The sequence below is a fragment of the Engystomops pustulosus genome, chromosome 11 (genome assembly GCF_040894005.1).
Source record: "Engystomops pustulosus chromosome 11, aEngPut4.maternal, whole genome shotgun sequence".
Classification (NCBI taxonomy): Eukaryota; Metazoa; Chordata; class Amphibia; order Anura; family Leptodactylidae; genus Engystomops; species Engystomops pustulosus.
The window spans coordinates 22,987,148-23,004,991 of record NC_092421.1 but is presented as its reverse complement, the minus strand read 5'-3'; the positions used below and the strand labels follow the sequence as shown (position 1 = coordinate 23,004,991).

General features: G+C 39.8%; 1 protein-coding gene across 3 annotated transcripts in view; it reads left to right on the top strand.

Annotated features, from left to right (window-relative positions):
* Positions 1-17,844, top strand: part of LOC140105380 (ATP-dependent translocase ABCB1-like) — a 49,481-nt gene that overhangs the window by 7,692 nt on the left and 23,945 nt on the right. The window contains exons 1-12 of one of the 3 annotated variants that reach the window (XM_072129308.1): positions 3,943-4,002; positions 4,861-4,906; positions 6,224-6,362; positions 6,856-6,940; positions 7,809-8,000; positions 8,822-8,993; positions 10,407-10,531; positions 11,959-12,136; positions 13,891-14,004; positions 15,329-15,439; positions 17,089-17,214; positions 17,312-17,515. In XM_072129308.1, coding sequence (XP_071985409.1) covers positions 3,977-4,002; positions 4,861-4,906; positions 6,224-6,362; positions 6,856-6,940; positions 7,809-8,000; positions 8,822-8,993; positions 10,407-10,531; positions 11,959-12,136; positions 13,891-14,004; positions 15,329-15,439; positions 17,089-17,214; positions 17,312-17,515 — 1,518 coding nt within the window. In that variant the 5' untranslated portion in view covers positions 3,943-3,976. Of the gene's footprint in view, positions 1-3,942; positions 4,003-4,860; positions 4,907-6,223; positions 6,363-6,855; positions 6,941-7,808; positions 8,001-8,821; positions 8,994-10,406; positions 10,532-11,793; positions 11,885-11,958; positions 12,137-13,890; positions 14,005-15,328; positions 15,440-17,088; positions 17,215-17,311; positions 17,516-17,844 lie in introns of those variants that run through there. The other 2 variants (XM_072129307.1, XM_072129309.1) reach the window with 2 other exon arrangements.

Here is a 17,844-nt window from a genome sequence, read left to right as displayed (position 1 = left end):
CGTGATTTAGGAGGGGTCAGTCTATGCTGACAACTATTCGCAAAAGAGTATTTATATTAATGTGCGGTAGGTCGTGCGCTGGGATGCTCGCTAGTCTTCTGCTGATTTCCACAGATCTGCTCTATAAATCTTTGTGATGCAGGTATTAAAACACAAAGTCTATATTTTATGATACTGTACTTCAAATGTCTACTTAGTGTCAGTGGGAGTGGGAAAATGTGCCATACATCCTTCATGTGCGGAGGTTTCAAGTTGAGCCTCCCTAGAAGGATGTCTAGAACTCAATCCTCTTTGGTTTGCAATGTGTGTGACATTACTGATGCAGCTAGAATATATTTGATGGAAATACAGTATATTTACATTCACAGGATAGAAGATAACTTGCTGATTGGTCGGGGTCCTAGTGGTCAGACCACCACAGATCACGTTGTACATGCTTAGCTATCACCATAATCATCAATGAGATAAACAGAGAGGAAGGTGCATGAGCAACCAGCTTCTCTATTCATTTCAAGGTACAACCAGGGCAGGATTAAGGTTCGTGGGGGACCATGGGCACAAAATCTGGTGGGGGCCCATTGAATGTAGTCCAGACAGGGAACAGCAACAATACAGTACTAAGGAAAATCATAAAATTGTACTCCCCTCCCATCGTTTCCCCAATGTGCGCCGCCCTCATCTTCCCTCGCGTTGTCATCTTCCATCGAGTGGATATGGGAGGTTCAACAACCGCCATCTTGCTGAAGCTCCGATCGTCTATGGCAGAGAAGGGAACTTATTGCCCCCTCAATCTTCCATGGACTGTTTTCTGGCAGCCGTTTTGTGTATGGCCCGGGGAGCCCGAACCCAAATATACATTGGGCGATGCATGCCCGCCTGAATCGCACACATTTTTTTGGGGGGGGGGGCCTTTAAGGGCAAAGTGGTGGTGGCCCTGGGGCTCACGCCCCGGGAGCCCCCCTATGATCTGGCCCTGGGTACAACAAATCCCCATTCTCTTGATCCACCACTGTGACCTCCACCGATCAGCAAGTTATCCCCTATCTTATGGATACGTTGAAAACTTAAAGTGATGGGACAACCCTTTTAATACTCATATGCATACATTGTAGCATTGACTAGCATCTGCAGAGTACTACCACAGTGTCTTAGTATTAGATTTGCACATGCTGATCAGCGTCCTAGGACTAGAGAGCATTCAAATCCTTAAGATTGCTCATTTACAAGACTGTATGTAACTCATTTTAGTTTTACATTTGGATGCTTTTAGACTATTTCACAGCTTGTAGTCGGTATTAACAATAAAGCTTGCTTACTCGGGGATCATCAATGAAGCTATGATTATTTTTCAAGTAACATCCCTATTTTTTTACTGACGTTTTTTAGGTGTAAACTGCTTGCACAGATATTTAGGAAGTGCCTGCACCACAATTGTGTTGCACGCGACCTTTTTTTGGCGCTAGTCATCATGCAACCAGATGTGCCAGATTTATCACGCAAAGTTTGACAGAATTATGTTGCACGCCCCGTACATTAAAGGTGCACCAAAAAAGTTGGTGAACTCATTCGGAGCAGTGCAGGGGGCTCCAGATTCATGAAGAACGGGCGCCAGAAATCATGAATTTGGCGCACCCTGAACACTACACAGGCAAACTGTATTTAGTGCAGTTTGCCATGTTCTTAGTAAATGTGCCCCGATGAATCTGTATTCACGGTTGGTGTGGGGACATTTACAATGCCTTGTCCACCAGTCTCCACTAGGTCATACCTGCTCCAAATGGTCTGACCTGGTGGAGATAGCTTTTTGATCTACTAAGAGGCTGAATATTTAGTAGGTTCAAAACACCAGTCTAGATAGATGTGTAATACGCAGCCAATTAATGTTTCTGTAAGAACGGCTCATGCGTTTCTATGTGTATCAGTGTAGCTCAGGACACTTCTCACATGTGCAGCATTGGCTTTACCAGGAATATGGCTTATAAGGCTGGTTAAATTTTCTTGTTAGGAAATACGTTGGAAATAATTATATATGAACAATGCATAATGTTAGTCAATTTCATTCATGAGTCACCCGAATATGCGAGTCTACGGAGTGACATTTTAACAAGTAAGGGAATACAGGTCATAAATTACACACCGAGACTGCTCATTATAATAGGAAACCAATCTCGCTAGCCTTTCTTTAGCCGAATACGCTTTATTACAATATCCGGTGTTCTCAGTCTCTTTGCCACTTTTATGTATGTAACTCATTCCCCCTAGTTATTTTACATCGGAGTGTAAAGTAGAGACGTCTTTTTCTTCGGCACAACATGCCTGCGTAAATGACAGCTTTTCAGTTGTTTGTCACTAGGATTACTTAGCCTGGCTACAATTTTCATTTCTGTATCGCTGTATGTGGTTTTACTGTTCTTTATCTATTTTTACACATTAAAACAAATATAACGTTATGTTTATAAGCACTGAAAACATTGGCGATCTTAGTTTAAGTCTTAGATTATAGCTTCATTAAATTTATCTAAAATTATGTTTGTAAATTCCAATATCATTAAAGGAAATCTACCATCAGGATTATGGATTATAAACCAAGTACAATTACATGCTGGTGTGTGCCCCCTCTGTCAGGATTACTCTTTTAGTATTTTATGCCTTTGTTTTTCCTAAAAAAAAAGGCATTAAGATTATGCAAATGAGCCTGAGGGTCTCCATGCTCCATAGAAGTTAATGGAGCCGAAATTTGTACACTGTGGGGCACATTTACTTACCCGCCCAGTTGACGCCGCTGATCCGGAATGTCCGACGAGAATTAGGAACCGCCGCGATTCACTAAGATCGTGCGTCCAATTTCCTGCATGTGTCGCTTCCCCCGCTGAGGTCCGCTGGAGTTCACCATCTTCTTCCTGTGCTGAACTTGCGACACAATTTGAAAGTTAAATTCCGCGGTTTGTCCGAATCAGTCGGGTTGTCTGATGGCCACGCCCTCGATTTGTGTTGCATGCAAGCCGGCGCTGATAGGCCACAATCCGATCGTGTGAGCCAAAAACCCTGGGGCAAATAGGAAAAATTTGCGAAACCCAACGGAAACGCGTCCAACGGACCCTTAGTAATGTGCCCCTGTGTGTACCAATATATTCCAAAGGCTAAACTACCCTTTGTACTTGTCAGAATCAGGAGAACTTTAGATCTATGACCATAATAGGAACCACTAATTTGAAAGTAATTCTCTACAAGATACACAATTTACAAATTAGTCACTGACATTCCCCGCTCCCCGGTTGTTATCGTGCGACCTCGTAATAGGGCCACCTCTGTATATGTAGTAATATAATCATCACAAACTCGCATTGTGTGATGCTGAGTTTCTGCACATTAGTCTTTAGATACTGCTGCCATTCTTGCTCCTTTTTATTTTTTTCAGAGTTAATTGCCATAGCAGCAAATGTAATTGCACCTACTGGCTGGGGTTCAGCTATGCTTAATGCTCCACTTGGTATAAAAGCAGATATAAAGGCATTATACACACCGGTAATAAACTATATGAGGGTAATGTTCAATTATGTTTTTAACAACATTTCCATTCTGTTCTTGGGGCTTAGCTTTATAATCCAATGTAAAATGATGTTTGTGCTCAGAAAACCGCTGACTTTTCTAAGCAGAAATTAAATAGCAGAGTGCAGGTCTATTATAGTGAAATATATACTGTAAATAGGAAAATGTGGCCTCGTGTATTAATTAGAGCCATCATGAAGGAAATATGGGTGAAAAGAGAGGGGTAGTATGGTGTATGGTGCAGAATGCTATCTAGGGACCAGTGAGATTTATCAGAAGACCCTGAGAGCACAACTGTTCTAGTTGCCCATGATAACCAATCAAAGCTCAGCTTTCATTTTCTCACAGCTGTTTATAAGATTAAAGCTGAGCTCTGATTGGTTTCCATGGCGAACTAGGAGAGTTTTACCTCAGACACTTCTGAAAAATGCCCCCCTTGTATTTATATGCAAAGTAAGAGTGTAAAACATTCCCAAGACAAGCTCTAGACACTTAGATTTAGTCAAGAAGGGTTTTCTAGTGATATCAAAGGGATTCTCTGTGAGGGGCTTATATTTACTAAGATAAAATTTGATTTGGCAATGATCTAAGAACCTGTTCTCATTTTCAGAATTTCAATACAGGCGGTCCCCATACTTAAGAACACCTGACTTACAGACGACCCCTAGTTACAAACGGACCTCTGGTCATTGGTAATTTACTGTACTTTAGTCCTAGGCTACAATGATCAGCTATAACAGTTATCAAAGGTGTCTGCAATGAAGCTTTATTGTTACTCCTTGTTCTGATGACAGTCCAACATTTTTAAAATCCAATTGTCAAAGAGACCAAAAAAAATTTGGCTGGGGATACAATTATAATATATACGGTTCTGACTTACATACAAATTTGACTTAAGAACAAACCTACAGAACCTATCTTGTACGTAACCCGGGGACTGACTGTATTACTGACCTAACTATATAAACCAAGCCCCCACATCAACCAGCTGATGGCAAGTTCCATGGAATTGGGGAAAACATAAGAATAGGTCATCGGTGTTGAAATGTTGGCAAATGCCAATAAGGCAGAGAGCACAAGGGTTTATCTTCCTGCAGACGGACCAGGCATGATGATATCCAACAGCCCTAGATTTTTTTGCCCTGACATATCTTCTATTCACATTGTACTGACTACAAGCGCACAATACAGGATTTCCTTATTTACTTGTTAAGCCAATACCATAGAATGTTCATCATTACTGATGTCTTTGCTTGTACACAATTTTTATTCATGAAAAACATTTACATGTATTTTACATTTACTTACTAGGAAAAGCGAAAAACATGAGAAATCGATGGTGGGGATTTTTGAGCTGGTAAGCTTTTAGATATACATATTTTGATACTTTCACCCTTAATGCTATTTTCTGATATGTTGTAGAGATGTAATTTTAAGCTACTGGCCCCCATTGCTAAATACTAGCCCCTCTAGACTTGTAATGTTTATCATTTGTATAGAAAAAAGGCCAGTAATGGGACAAGGTGTAAATGCAACCTCTACTTGAACGTCTACTCTTAAAGGACATCTACCATCAGTAAACTGATGGTAGATGTGTCCTAATAAGAAGTTCATGGGGAGTTATAAAAGTTATGCAAATTACCCTGGGGTGCCCAGGATACACCCCCCCCATAGCGCTAGTGTTCCCACCCGTCACCTGTACATGTATGTGCTGTGGGGGTTGGGACCAGGTGGGACCGCTAGCGATATGGGTGGAGTGCCTACATTAAAATAGTAAGCTCCCTGAGGCACTCGGGTGACATAGCCTGAGCTCCCCAGGCAAATCCGGTTTCAGTAGGCCCCTGGGCAATAGAGCCTTAGTGGGCCCCTTTACAGTGAACTAGGTAAAATATTCCCTAGTTTATCATTCCCAAGCAGTCCTGTCATGGTTATTTTATATACAGCTCCCTCATAGTTGATTATATATAACCCCGTTATGGTTCTGTTATATACAGCCCCCTCACCAGGCACTTCCAGGCTGCTGGGGGCTGAGATTCGGTGGTGTGGGCCCCCCCAGCAGCTATGAGCCCCAGCACTTGCCTGGGTATGCCTGGTGCTGCCAGGGTAATTTGCATAACATTTATAACGCTATATTTCTGTGATTGTGGCACACGGGGTTATAATAGGAGTCCTGAGGAACATCGCTCCTCAGGAACTTCTTATTAGGTCACATCTACCATCAGTAAACTAATGGTAGATGTCCTTTAAGTTTCGCCTCTGTTGTATTGCTCCCAAGGGATGCTGATTTAGCTCTCATTTCTAAAGCTGAGATTCTGATTCTGACATTTGTTACTATATAGAAATACAGTAGCATAAATATGGGGATCGACTTTTAGGGATTTTAGGGTGACCACACTGTCAACAAAAGGTGACCTAAGGAAGAACACTGTAGGATGCTCATGTAAATTGCATAGTATACCTTTGAATAGCGTATTTGAAAGAGCTCTTTAATTAACCAATACAACTCTTTAATACTGTCCTGGCGTCAGATAGATTTGATGTATACACCAGGAGAAGTAATGTGTTCGATTTGTCATTTCTAGTTTCTTATATACAGGAATATATGTATTTCATTTTCTATGCAACTTTACAGCCACATTATAATATCATCTAAATATGTGTTTCTTCCTTCCAGTTGCGCTTTGCAGATATTTGGGATATATTGTTGATGATTGTTGGTTTATTATGTTCTCTCGCCTCTGGCACTGGACTACCCATTATGATTATAGTATTTGGGCAGATGACTGATGCCTTTGTTAAAAGCGGGCAGAATGGTGAGTATTTTATTTCTACTCAGCTCTCAGTTGTTACTTAAGACATTCAAGCTGTGTGTAGTACGGAAGCAGACATCCCGAATTATGTCATGTCTTTGCACCCACCGGCATGTGCTGCTCACAGAAGTAGTAGAAGCACAGAGATGGTGCAGAGAACTGACTGCAATATCTCTGCAATAACTCTGTATTCAACTCTGTTGGTGGCTGGAGGACACCAATAGAGTTGATGTCTCGGCCCATACCTCCAACCACCTGGGACAACGGGACTGAGCACGAAACCTGTAACTGTAATCCTGAATCCAGGGCGGTTGGGAGGTATGAAAAAGGTCCCTGAAATGTAATCCAGTTGGACCCATATAAAGAAAGTTTGTTTGTTCTTATTATTCTATCCTGTGGTTAGATGATATGTTGGGATCGTTGAGATATCATTTAAATTATATTAGGTTTAGTTAACAAAAAAAAAGTGAACACTTTGCTTTTTCTCTCTCTAAAGCTACCGGAATGAATATTTCTGTTCCAAATGGAGAATGTTCTCAGGCACTAGTGGGAGACTTTGACATAGAAGCTGAAATGACAAAGTAAGGCGATGTCATTTTATTTCATTATAACATCTATTTAATTTCTATTGTGTGTATATATATATACTAGCTGTAGCTCCCGATGTTTCCCAGGATAGTAAATAATTGCTCTTAGATATACAAAAATATTTTAGATGTATCTATCTATCAATCTATTTCTCTCTCTCTCTCACACACTCTCTTTGTATGTCTCTTTCTTTCTGTCTGTCTCTTTGTGTCTCTCTTTCTTTCTCTCTGGCTGTCTTTCTCTCACTGTCTCTGTCTCTACTGTCTCTATTTGTCTATCTATCTCTTTGTCTCATTTTGTCTGTTTCTCTGTCGGTCTCGCTCTCTGTCTTTCTCTGACTGTGTCTCTCTGATTGTCTCTGTCTCTGACTCTCTCTCTTTGTCCATCTGTCTGTCTGTCTCTCTTTCCATCTGTGTCCCTCTGTTTGTCTCTTTATCTCTATCCTTCTTACCTCACACATAAGCTGTCTTTTACTCATTGCCTATAGTAACCGATCAAAGCTCAGAGCTCATATTAATGAACTGTGGCAAAATAGCAACCAATTACGACTCAGCTTCTAACTGCCACAGCAGCAGCAGACAATGGCTCCTATATATGGTGATTATAAATGTATTTTGGAAAGCGCAGGGTGAAAATTTTGACTCAAAACAGAGTCTATGAGATAAATAGCATGCCAACCATATGCCATCATATAATATTCTGATTATTGTTTTTCCATTTCCCTTAAAAAAACCCATTCTAATCTAATCATCAATACCTTTGTTCTCTGACATGTCACATGTGTCCATATCATCTAATCTGTTTTATTCTATGTCTTTAAATGGCTAAAATTTGCAATTCTTTCTTCCCTTTCCCTGTTAGGTATGCTTACTATTATGTCGCCATTGGTTGTGCTGTGTTCGTATTGAGCCTTTTTCAAGTCTGGACGTTTTTGTTATCTGCTTCAAGACAGTCTCATAGAATTCGACAAAAGTTTTTTAAGGCAGTTCTTCATCAGGACATGGCTTGGTTTGACTCTAACCAAATTGGGACCCTGAACACAAGACTAACAGAGTAAGAAAATCCTTTAATAACTAAGACACGTCATGCTACTGTTAAATATTTAGAGAGGTTTTAATTATTCACCAGCATTTATAGTGCTATTGCCCTATAGAATAAACTGATGCTAATAGAATGCACGTGGCCTGCCCAGCATAAAGATTTAGGCGGCTCTGGAGCACAAAACATGTTTTACGCATGTTTATGTATCTGTATCATAAAATTGTAGCTATTCAAATTTAGATTTTAATTTTTTGATGCAGTATTTAAAAGAAAAAAAAATCTTAAAATTATCAATGTTAAGGTCGATGTTAAGGTTATCGATGTCAGAATGTAAGGGGGTCCACCTCCATGATTAGCTGATTAAAGAGGGGGCACTCTGCAGGAGGGTGGCTACTATTGCATCTCTTGTACAAAAATGGCCATGGCTCTTTCAATAAGCTGATCCGTGGGGTTTCTGGGAGTATCTGGAAAAAAATTGATTAGCATTTTTTAATTAAAGGACATCTATCACCAGATCAAGGATTGAAAACCAGGCACACTGACATACTGGTGTGCACCCCCTTTGGCAGGATCTGTTCTTCTTTTAACTCCTATGGAGCCTGGAGCCCCTCGAGCTCATTTGCATAATTTTTAAAGCCCCTTTTTCTTAAAAACAAGGGCATAAGAAGCTAAAAGAAGAGAATATCTGGCTAGAGGGGACACACACCAGTATGTCTGTATGTTTGGTTTACAATCCTGGCCTGATCTGGTGATAGATGTCCTTTAAATTAGTCTATATGTATTTCATGTATTGGAATTTGGACTAATTATTTTTCCATTTTATTTTTTTCTAGTGATATTAACACCATCCACGAAGGACTTGGGGACAAGATTGCTATTTTTGTCCAGTTCTTCGCCACCTTTCTATCTGGAATAATTATTGGATTTGTGAATGGCTGGAAGCTGACATTAGTAATCTTGTCAGTGAGTCCACTTCTTATTGTATCTACAGCTGTCTGGACTAAGGTAAGTTGTACAACGTATTACTTATTGTAAATAAGTACAGACTGTAAGACTCTTACAGTCTCTTTCTCATAGCCATCTCTACAGCACCAACTAAAAATGCCACTAAAAGCACCATAAAGAGGAATATCAATGATAAAGATTCACTAGTATTTTTATCATAAATGTTTGGATCCTTTTTTCAACAATGTATACCAACACCTTGAATAGAGCCTAGGTGCATTGGCTGTACTTTATCCCTGATAAAGGCTTATGTGTCACCAAAAAACATGAAAGGATATAACACATTTTCCTCCCAGCTGAAAAGTTTTTTTCAACTATACGTATATCTTTCCATGGTAAAAGTTCCTTTGGTGCTATCCTCTGATCCTTCACCTACTTTCTCAGCTGGGCCAGTGTAGGACTCGGCAGTTACGTGATTTCTGCAGCTAATCATTGGGCTCAGTGATCACAGGAGCGGCAATGGTGACATCATTGTATTTGTATCTGTGACCACTAAGACCACTGATTGGCCACTGACACTTAAGGGAGAGTCCTGTGTCTCAGACTGACGGACTTGGACTCACTGCTTGAGACGGGACTATGATGTAAGGAGTCAATGCTTCCTCACTAAACAGCCGCGCCAACACTGTCATCATGTCACAGGACTATGAGCAGTCCCTGGTTCACACACCGATAACGTCAATGTGAAACTGCCCTAACCACTGGGAGTACATTTACTAAAGGTCTTGTACCAGTTTTCTGTCGGAAACTGCTTGCACAGGTATTTAAGAAGTGTCCGCATCACATTTGTGTTACACAGGACCCTTTTGTGGTGCAGCAGCACTATTCTTGATGTGACATAAATTAGGGTGCGTTCCGGTTCTCAGTCGGACCATACACCAGATTTAACATGCAAAATCTGACAGAAGTGTGTTGCACGTCCCAATGTTAAAGGTGCACCAAAAAAGTGGTGCATTCTGTCGGAGCAGTGCATGAAGTGCCAGATTCATGAAGAACGTGCGCCAGAAATTCTGAATCTGGTGTACATGTAAATGTGCCCCAATGAGATTGTAGGCCGCACATCTGGCCCCAGCTCCCAAACCATTAAACCTGTCCAGTCAACAGGAAGTGCCCTTGGGGGAAGATCTGTCACTTAAAATTTCGGCACTGGGAGCTGCTACATTGTACTCTGCCGCAGTGTTAGATAGTGTTACCGAAGGTTTCCGGTAACGCTATCCTTCTAACACTGCGGCGTTTGTTCAAGCACTAGGAGCTGCTTACTTTAGTAAGCAGCTCCTAGTGCCGAAATTTTGGGTGACAGGTCCTCTTTAATTTGTTTCAAGCATCAGGCTATCTGCCTATATCCAATTAGGTCATATTATCAATCAAATATAACTATGAATAGCTATGATCATTGTTTTTTTGTCTTTCTAGCTGCTTGGTTCCTTCACAACTAAAGAATTGTCCGCCTATGCAAAAGCAGGAGCTGTAGCAGAGGAGATCATGACAGCAATACGGACAGTTGTTGCATTTAATGGACAAGACAAGGCACTTAAACAGTAAGTGGTATAACAATGCTGGATATCACAGGCCAACAAACTTTGGCTGCTTGCTTTTGCTCATAGCATTTTCACAACTGCTGTAATGGTTTTACAGTAGCTATGATAGTATAGTAGCTAAGAACTACCAATGGAAAATCATAGTCTTTGGGTCGCTTAGTCTAGCCTAAATAAGCTTCATTATATTCATCTTGTATTAAGTGTCCTAACTGCAGGCAACATGTTGTAGAGCAGGATGAGCTAAGCAGGACACCTTTTCTTGCTCAATAACATGCTGCCTGCATATAGGATACTGTGAACAATCTGTGAATTATATGGCTCCTTCTGCCATATAACATACTGCCTGCAGATAGAACACTGTTCAATCTACTCAGCTCCTCCTGTTCTATAACATGCTTCCTGCAGATAGAACACTGTTCAATCTACTCAGTTCCTCCTGTTCTATAACATGCTTCCTGCTGATAGAACACTGATCAATCTACTCAGTTCCTCCTGCTCTATAACGTGCTCCTTGCAGATAGAATACTGTTCAATCTACTCAGCTCCTCCTGTTCTATAACATGCTGCCTGCAGATAGAACACTGATCAATCTACTCAGCTCTTCCTGCTCTATAATGTGCTGCCTGCAGATAGAATAATGATCAATCTACTCAGCTCTTCCTGCTCTATAATAATGCTGCCTGCAGATAGAATACTGATCAATCTGCTCAGCTCTTCCTGCTCTATAACGTGCTGCCTGCAGATAGAATACTGTTCAATCTACTCAACTACTCTTGCTCTATAACATGCTGCCTGCAAATAGAGCAGGACAATATACATACTATGCTCAGCTACTCCTGCTCTTTAATATACTGCCTGCAAATACAGTAATACAATATATATAATCTACTCAGCTCCTCCTGCTCTATAATATGCTACCTGCTAATGTGACACTATAAACATTCTGCACAGCTCCTCCTGCTCTATAACATGCTGCCTGCAGATCAACAGGACATGTTCTCAATATTATCTTTATAGGAAGGGATAGATCACATTGTTATAATTTGGATTCATACCATTTACAAGTGACAGGGTGTCTATGGTTTAGGACACTATGTACAATCTGCATGTTATAAAGCAGGATGATCCAAGCGGAGTGGTTTTATACATTTAAATCCCTACTCATCCCCAGGGCGTAATCTCTGTTTGCACAGTCGTGCAGGGATCACCACTGAGCCTGTAATACCAGAACGAGCAGAAATTTAGATGCACAGGATATGCAGTAGGTTATGCTGAATATGGCGCCATATAACTACTACTCAGCGCCACGGCATCTAAATGAACAAAGGACACCTCAAGGACTTGTAGACACTGGTAATTTGTGATTTTAGAAGGATGTGCTTATTAAGTTATATATTTGAGATTAATTCCATTTTTTCCTCTGGCAGGTATAATACAAACTTAAAAGAAGCTAAAAAAGTTGGCATAAAAAAGTCAATTACAACTAATGTGTCCATGGGAGTTTCTCAGTTTCTCATCTTTGGAGCCTATGCTTTAGGTTTCTGGTATGGAACCAAACTCACAGATGATGAACCTGAAACATATACCATTGGCAAAGTTTTAATCGTAAGTACAACTTTTTCCCATTTGAATTATTTTGATGAAAAGTTATGAGAGTTCATGACAAAATTCTCTCAGCAGTTATTGGTCATATTTAATATAATGTTTCTTGCCTTGGGTAGAGACGGGAAAGAAATATTCAGGCTCTGTATATTCGGGCTCTGAGAGGTTCTAGTTGCAGCAGTGAGTAGCACTTCTGCCTTGCAGCGCTGGGGTCCTGGGTTCGAATCCCACCCAGGTCAACATCTGCAAAGAGTTTGTATGTTCTCTCCGTGTTTGTGTGGGTTTCCTCTGGTACTCCGGTTTCCTCCCACACTCCAAAACATACTGGCAGGTTGTTTAGATTGTGAGCCCCTTTGGGGACAGGGACTAATTTGGCAAACTCTGTGCAGCGCTGCGTAATCTGTGAGCGCTATATAAATAAAGAATTATTATTATTATTAATGATGAAAACCATTCATGGGACCCATCAGCTAATACTTGAACGTATTGCACTTCATCCTTGAGACCAAAGATTTACATTCTGTAGTGGATGTACAATCTATATGGACATGGACCAACCTACCTTCTCTTAAAGGGATTGTTTGCCTATATGTTTTATTAATACAAACCAAATACTTTAATATAATCACTTTTTATGCTGTAGTGCAGAGCTGATGCACCAATGGCATGGGTGCCAGAGGTGGCACTCGGTGCCCTCTCCATGCACACTCAGTCCATCATCTGGCACCAAGGTCACCATTCAGGACTCAAGACCTCCTCCTGTAGTAACAGGTAGCCCATGATGTGCCACGCCCATTGCTTTTAAAGTGACTTGAAGTGCAAGAGGAGCAAGGAGGTGCGGACAGAGCTGGATTATCATTGGAGCCCCTTCTCCGGACCTGTGATTCACCATGTTAAGGGGACCTTAAAGGGAAGCTACAATGATAATCTCCTTCTTTCCACTGTATTCGGTGTCCTCAGGATGTCAATACTTTTGAAACCTGTGACAGAGCAGGGAGCAATAAGTTACTTTAAATTGGCAATTGCCATTTTGTGAAAAATTTTAGGCTTTTGGTTTTAGTTTGGGCACTCGGTTTCTAAAAGGTTCGCCATCCCTGTTATAGTGTGTATATAATTAAGGCAGCTGCCATCTTGTCTGAGCTACAGTAACAGCATTTAGCAATATATTTTACAGCAGCCCCATGGCCATAGGTAAAACTAGTCCGCCATTGACTCATTGAGGTCTATGTAGCATTTTCTAGACATGATTTGTGCATGGAGTGAGTATATAATCGGGGGAGATTCAGTATGGCTTCTCCGTCAGTTTTCTGGCAGAGAAGACATGTGAATCTCCCCCTCCTCGCCCATTTTTTGCTTTCTCCGACCCACACGCCACCATGGGCATGTTAGGCAGAGAGTTGGGGGGAACCAGGGCAGGGCGTGAATGCCCAGTCCATCACATTTACTATAGTGTTCCAGCAAGACTATTGCATAAACTCTGCCAGTTCCAATCTGGTCTACAGGTTTGCCAAGAGGTCGGAGCCTATTAATGAATACAGTCAGAGGGAATTTTAAGGCTTACGCCAAAAACGCCAGTCTTAATGAATTAATCCCCCCCCCCAGGCCATAATGGTGTTTCCAATAGAAGTGTTATCTTCTATTGTAATCCCGTCTGTGATATAAACAAATTGCCAAGGTTTTTTTTATTATCTTTAAACATAAAAACTTTTTGTCCTGGAAACTCATGCCCTTTAATGTTATTTTCACACTTTCAACAGGTGTTTTTTTCAGTACTCATTGGAGCATTCTCCCTTGGACAAGCAGCTCCCAACCTAGAGGGTGTTGCTAATGCGCGGGGCGCTGCCTTTGAAGTCTACCGAGTCATCAATAAGGTAAAGTCTGTACAATCCTCTGCCATGAGGATTTCACACACAAGATTGACTGTATGAAATAAATACCTAATATTGTAACTCATGTTAAAGGTTGACGTTATTTAGCAATCATAGAGCAAATATTCTGAGATGTACTCGTTATTTAAAAAAGAAACGTCTTAAATACAGAAGTGACTCTCTAAATTCTGACTGTAACGAGGGCTCTTCCCTGAGAAAACTGAGAAACCCAAAGGGAAGAGAAACAAAGCAAGAGGCTCATCTCAAGTAGCATTTACAGATATGATCTAGGAATCATATCTTTGGAAGGCAGGATAAGTGGATGCTAAAATATACAAACATATGTTCACTTCCCCTTTGGTTACAAATTAGTTTACGTCCTTAAATAAACTCAGGCATTTATGAGGCAAATCGGCTTCAGTCGACTTCACATTGATGCTTAATGGAAATTGTGCTCTGTGTTTAAAATAGTTAAAGTCTAACTCAACCAAATCTACCCTCAAAATCCAGGCTGCAAGGATTTCTTCTGACCCAAGGCTTGTAGCGGACGCTTAAACGCCTCATTCTTGCATCGTCACTCTTGTCAAACGTTTAGCTCTTTGTAGGGTTTTTAGATTTGCAGTTGAATTATGCTTTCCTGAATCTCATATATATATATATATATGTGTGTATGTATACGGGTTATGTACAAGATAGGTTCTGTAGGTTTGTTCTTAAGTTGAATTTGTATGTAAGTCGGAACTGTAGCTCCAGCCAAAATTTTTTGGGTCTCTATGACAATTGGATTTTAAAAATGTTGGATTGTCATAAGAACCAGGATTAACAATTAATCTTAATTGCAGACACCTGTGATACCTGTTATAGCTGATTATTGTAGCCTAAGGCTAAAATACAGTAAATAACCACAAATCCAGAGATCCATTTGTAAGTTGGGTGTTCTTAAGTAGGGGTCCGCCTGTATATATACAGTTCCAACCAAAAGTTTGGACACACCTTCTCAAAGAGTTTCCTGTATTTTCATGACTATAAAAATGATAGATTCACATCTTGAAGCTCATCAAGAGAATACCAAGAGTGTGCGAAGCAGTAATCAAAGCAAAAGGAACCAAGAATAGAAGACAAATTTTCAGTTATTTCACACTTTTTTTGTGTAGTATATAATTCCACATGTGGTTAATTCATAGTTTTGATGCCTTCACTGTCATTCTACAATTTTTATAGTCATGAAAATACAGAAAACTCTTTGAATCAGAAGGTGTGTCCAAACATATATTACATTCCACTTAATCTAATTAGAATTTCATTTACAATTATTTTTGGTTTCCAGCCTCGGCCAATCGACAGTAGTTCACATGAAGGTCACAAACCAGAAAAACTTATCGGAAACATTGAATTTAAGAATATTCACTTCTGTTATCCCACTAGACCCGACATACAAGTAAGTATACATGCAACTTTTTTAGAGTTAAATATCTACTTGTTTGAAAGACACACATGATCTGTTTTTAGACCTACTGTAGATACATATGTACCCTTTCTCTTAGTTGTTTAGATGGTTAGATATGTGCGTGACAAGATGACCAGATTTCACAATTCAGAAACTAATATCCTGCATGTGTATATTTGAATCTAAAGTTGCTGTGTCTTTAGTTGTGTTCTCAAAGCATAACTAAACCTTTAAAGATAATTTATTTTTAGAATTGTAAAGAAGAGGTGATAGTAAACTTTTTAATATACTTCGCTGAATAAAACTTCTTTTGGATATTTTTTCTTTCCTTCTTTACCCTGCAGTGAGCAGTTTTCCTCAAACAGATAAGGATAGATTACCTCTTTCCATCAGAATATTTCCCTTGATGATTCAGCTGTGTGAAGGGTTTATACTATCTAAGGACTGTCTGTAGAAAGTCATTAAACACTTTATTACTTTCCATTATCACTCAGCTGTCAGTGGAGAACAGGACAGAAAGCTGATTTACACAAACTGTATAAATAAGGAAGAAAGGCAAAAGGAAAAAGGATGACACAAACATATGTCTATAATACAGTGTACTATGAAGTTTACTATTATCATCTGCACTACTAATTGTTGCATATTTGTTGAAAGTTTAGTTACACAAGGGTTTTGCTAGCATGTTGCACTATTGTATTACATCAACTGAAACCGAATTTGAGATAAGTTGAGTGTGGAATGCTGTAAACATTATATAATAATCTATTAACAGTATATGCCAAGAATATGTGAGTGTACATTAATCCTTATGGATTATAAGCTGAAATATATAATAGAGCAAGTGATCAGTAATGTGTCAGTAATGACTCTGTGTATTTGTCTACATTATAAATAGTAAAATCTGTTTGACCATCTAAAGTCCAAGTAATTTTGCAGTTTGGACTAAATGAATGGCGACCATAATTACCATATATACTCGAGTATAAGCCTAGTTTTTCAGCACAAAAAATGTGCTGAAAACCCAAACTCAGCTTATACTCAAGTAAAATAAAATATAAAAACTCACCTTTCCGACGTCCCCCGCTGTTGGCTATAGACTTGGGCAGGGGGCTGGCTATGTACTGGGGGATATAGGCTGGCAGGCTATATACTGGGGGGCAGGTGCTGGCTATATACTGGGGTAGGGGGCTGGCTATATACTGGGGGATATGGGCTGGCAGGCTATATACTGGGGGGCAGGTGCTGGCTATATACTATGGGGCAGGGTCCGGCAGGCTATATACTGGGGAGGCTGAGACCAATGCATTTCCCACCCTCGGCTTATACTGGAGTCAATAGGTTTTCCCAGTTTTTTATGGTAAATTTAGGGGCCTCGGCTTATACTTGGGTTTGCTTATACTCGAGTATATACTCGAGTATATACTCGAGTGTATACTCGAGTATATATTAAAAAAGAATTAAAAAATATATTAAAAAAGAAAAGAGAAAAGAAGAGAGAAAAGAAAAAAGTACAAAAGTATAAGATATTCTATGTAAATAAATTATATGAAATTATATATTTTTATATAGTACCCAATAATTGAGGAAAAATAAATCATAAAGTCCCAGGCAATTGAAAAAAAAGTCTTTTTTTTCAGATTTTAAAGGGTCTCAATTTAAAAGTTCCTGCAGGAAAGACAATTGCTCTCGTGGGGTCCAGTGGCTGTGGAAAAAGTACCACAATTCAACTGTTGCAGAGATTCTATGACCCTCTTGTAGGGGAGGTATGTATAAGAAGACAAGAAACCTCTAAGTATTATGAATTTTTTTGTAATAAAATTTGAAGTATCCTAAACCACGACCAATTTCTATATGCCGTAGGTTACAGTCGATGGACATGATATTCGTACTTTGAATGTAAAGTGGCTAAGAGAAAATATTGGAGTTGTCAGCCAAGAGCCAATATTGTTTGGAACAACAATCAGGGAGAATATTCGCTATGGAAGAGAGAATGTTACTGACGAGGAGATCATTCAAGCAACCAAAGAAGCTAATGCCTTTGATTTCATATCTAAGCTTCCAGATGTAAGATTTTATTGAATGTCTCCTTTATGGGAAATGTTCCAGTTGATATACTATATCTGAAGTGCCACTTAACCTTAGATATAAGGAGCTTTGTAGGAAAGCTTCTATAAAGTTGAAATAGATAAACCGGAAATGGAAATAAAACACTGGAGATCTTTGCCACAGTTCTGTTATAATGTTATGGTAATGACTAATATTGGATACTTCTCTAGATAGAACCCAAAATTCTGTGTCTGATGTGTTGCCCGGTCACCACTTCCACCAACTTGAATTCTTTTCATCCTTTAATAGATATTGCTCCACTGATTTTGCTGCAGTTGGAATATTTC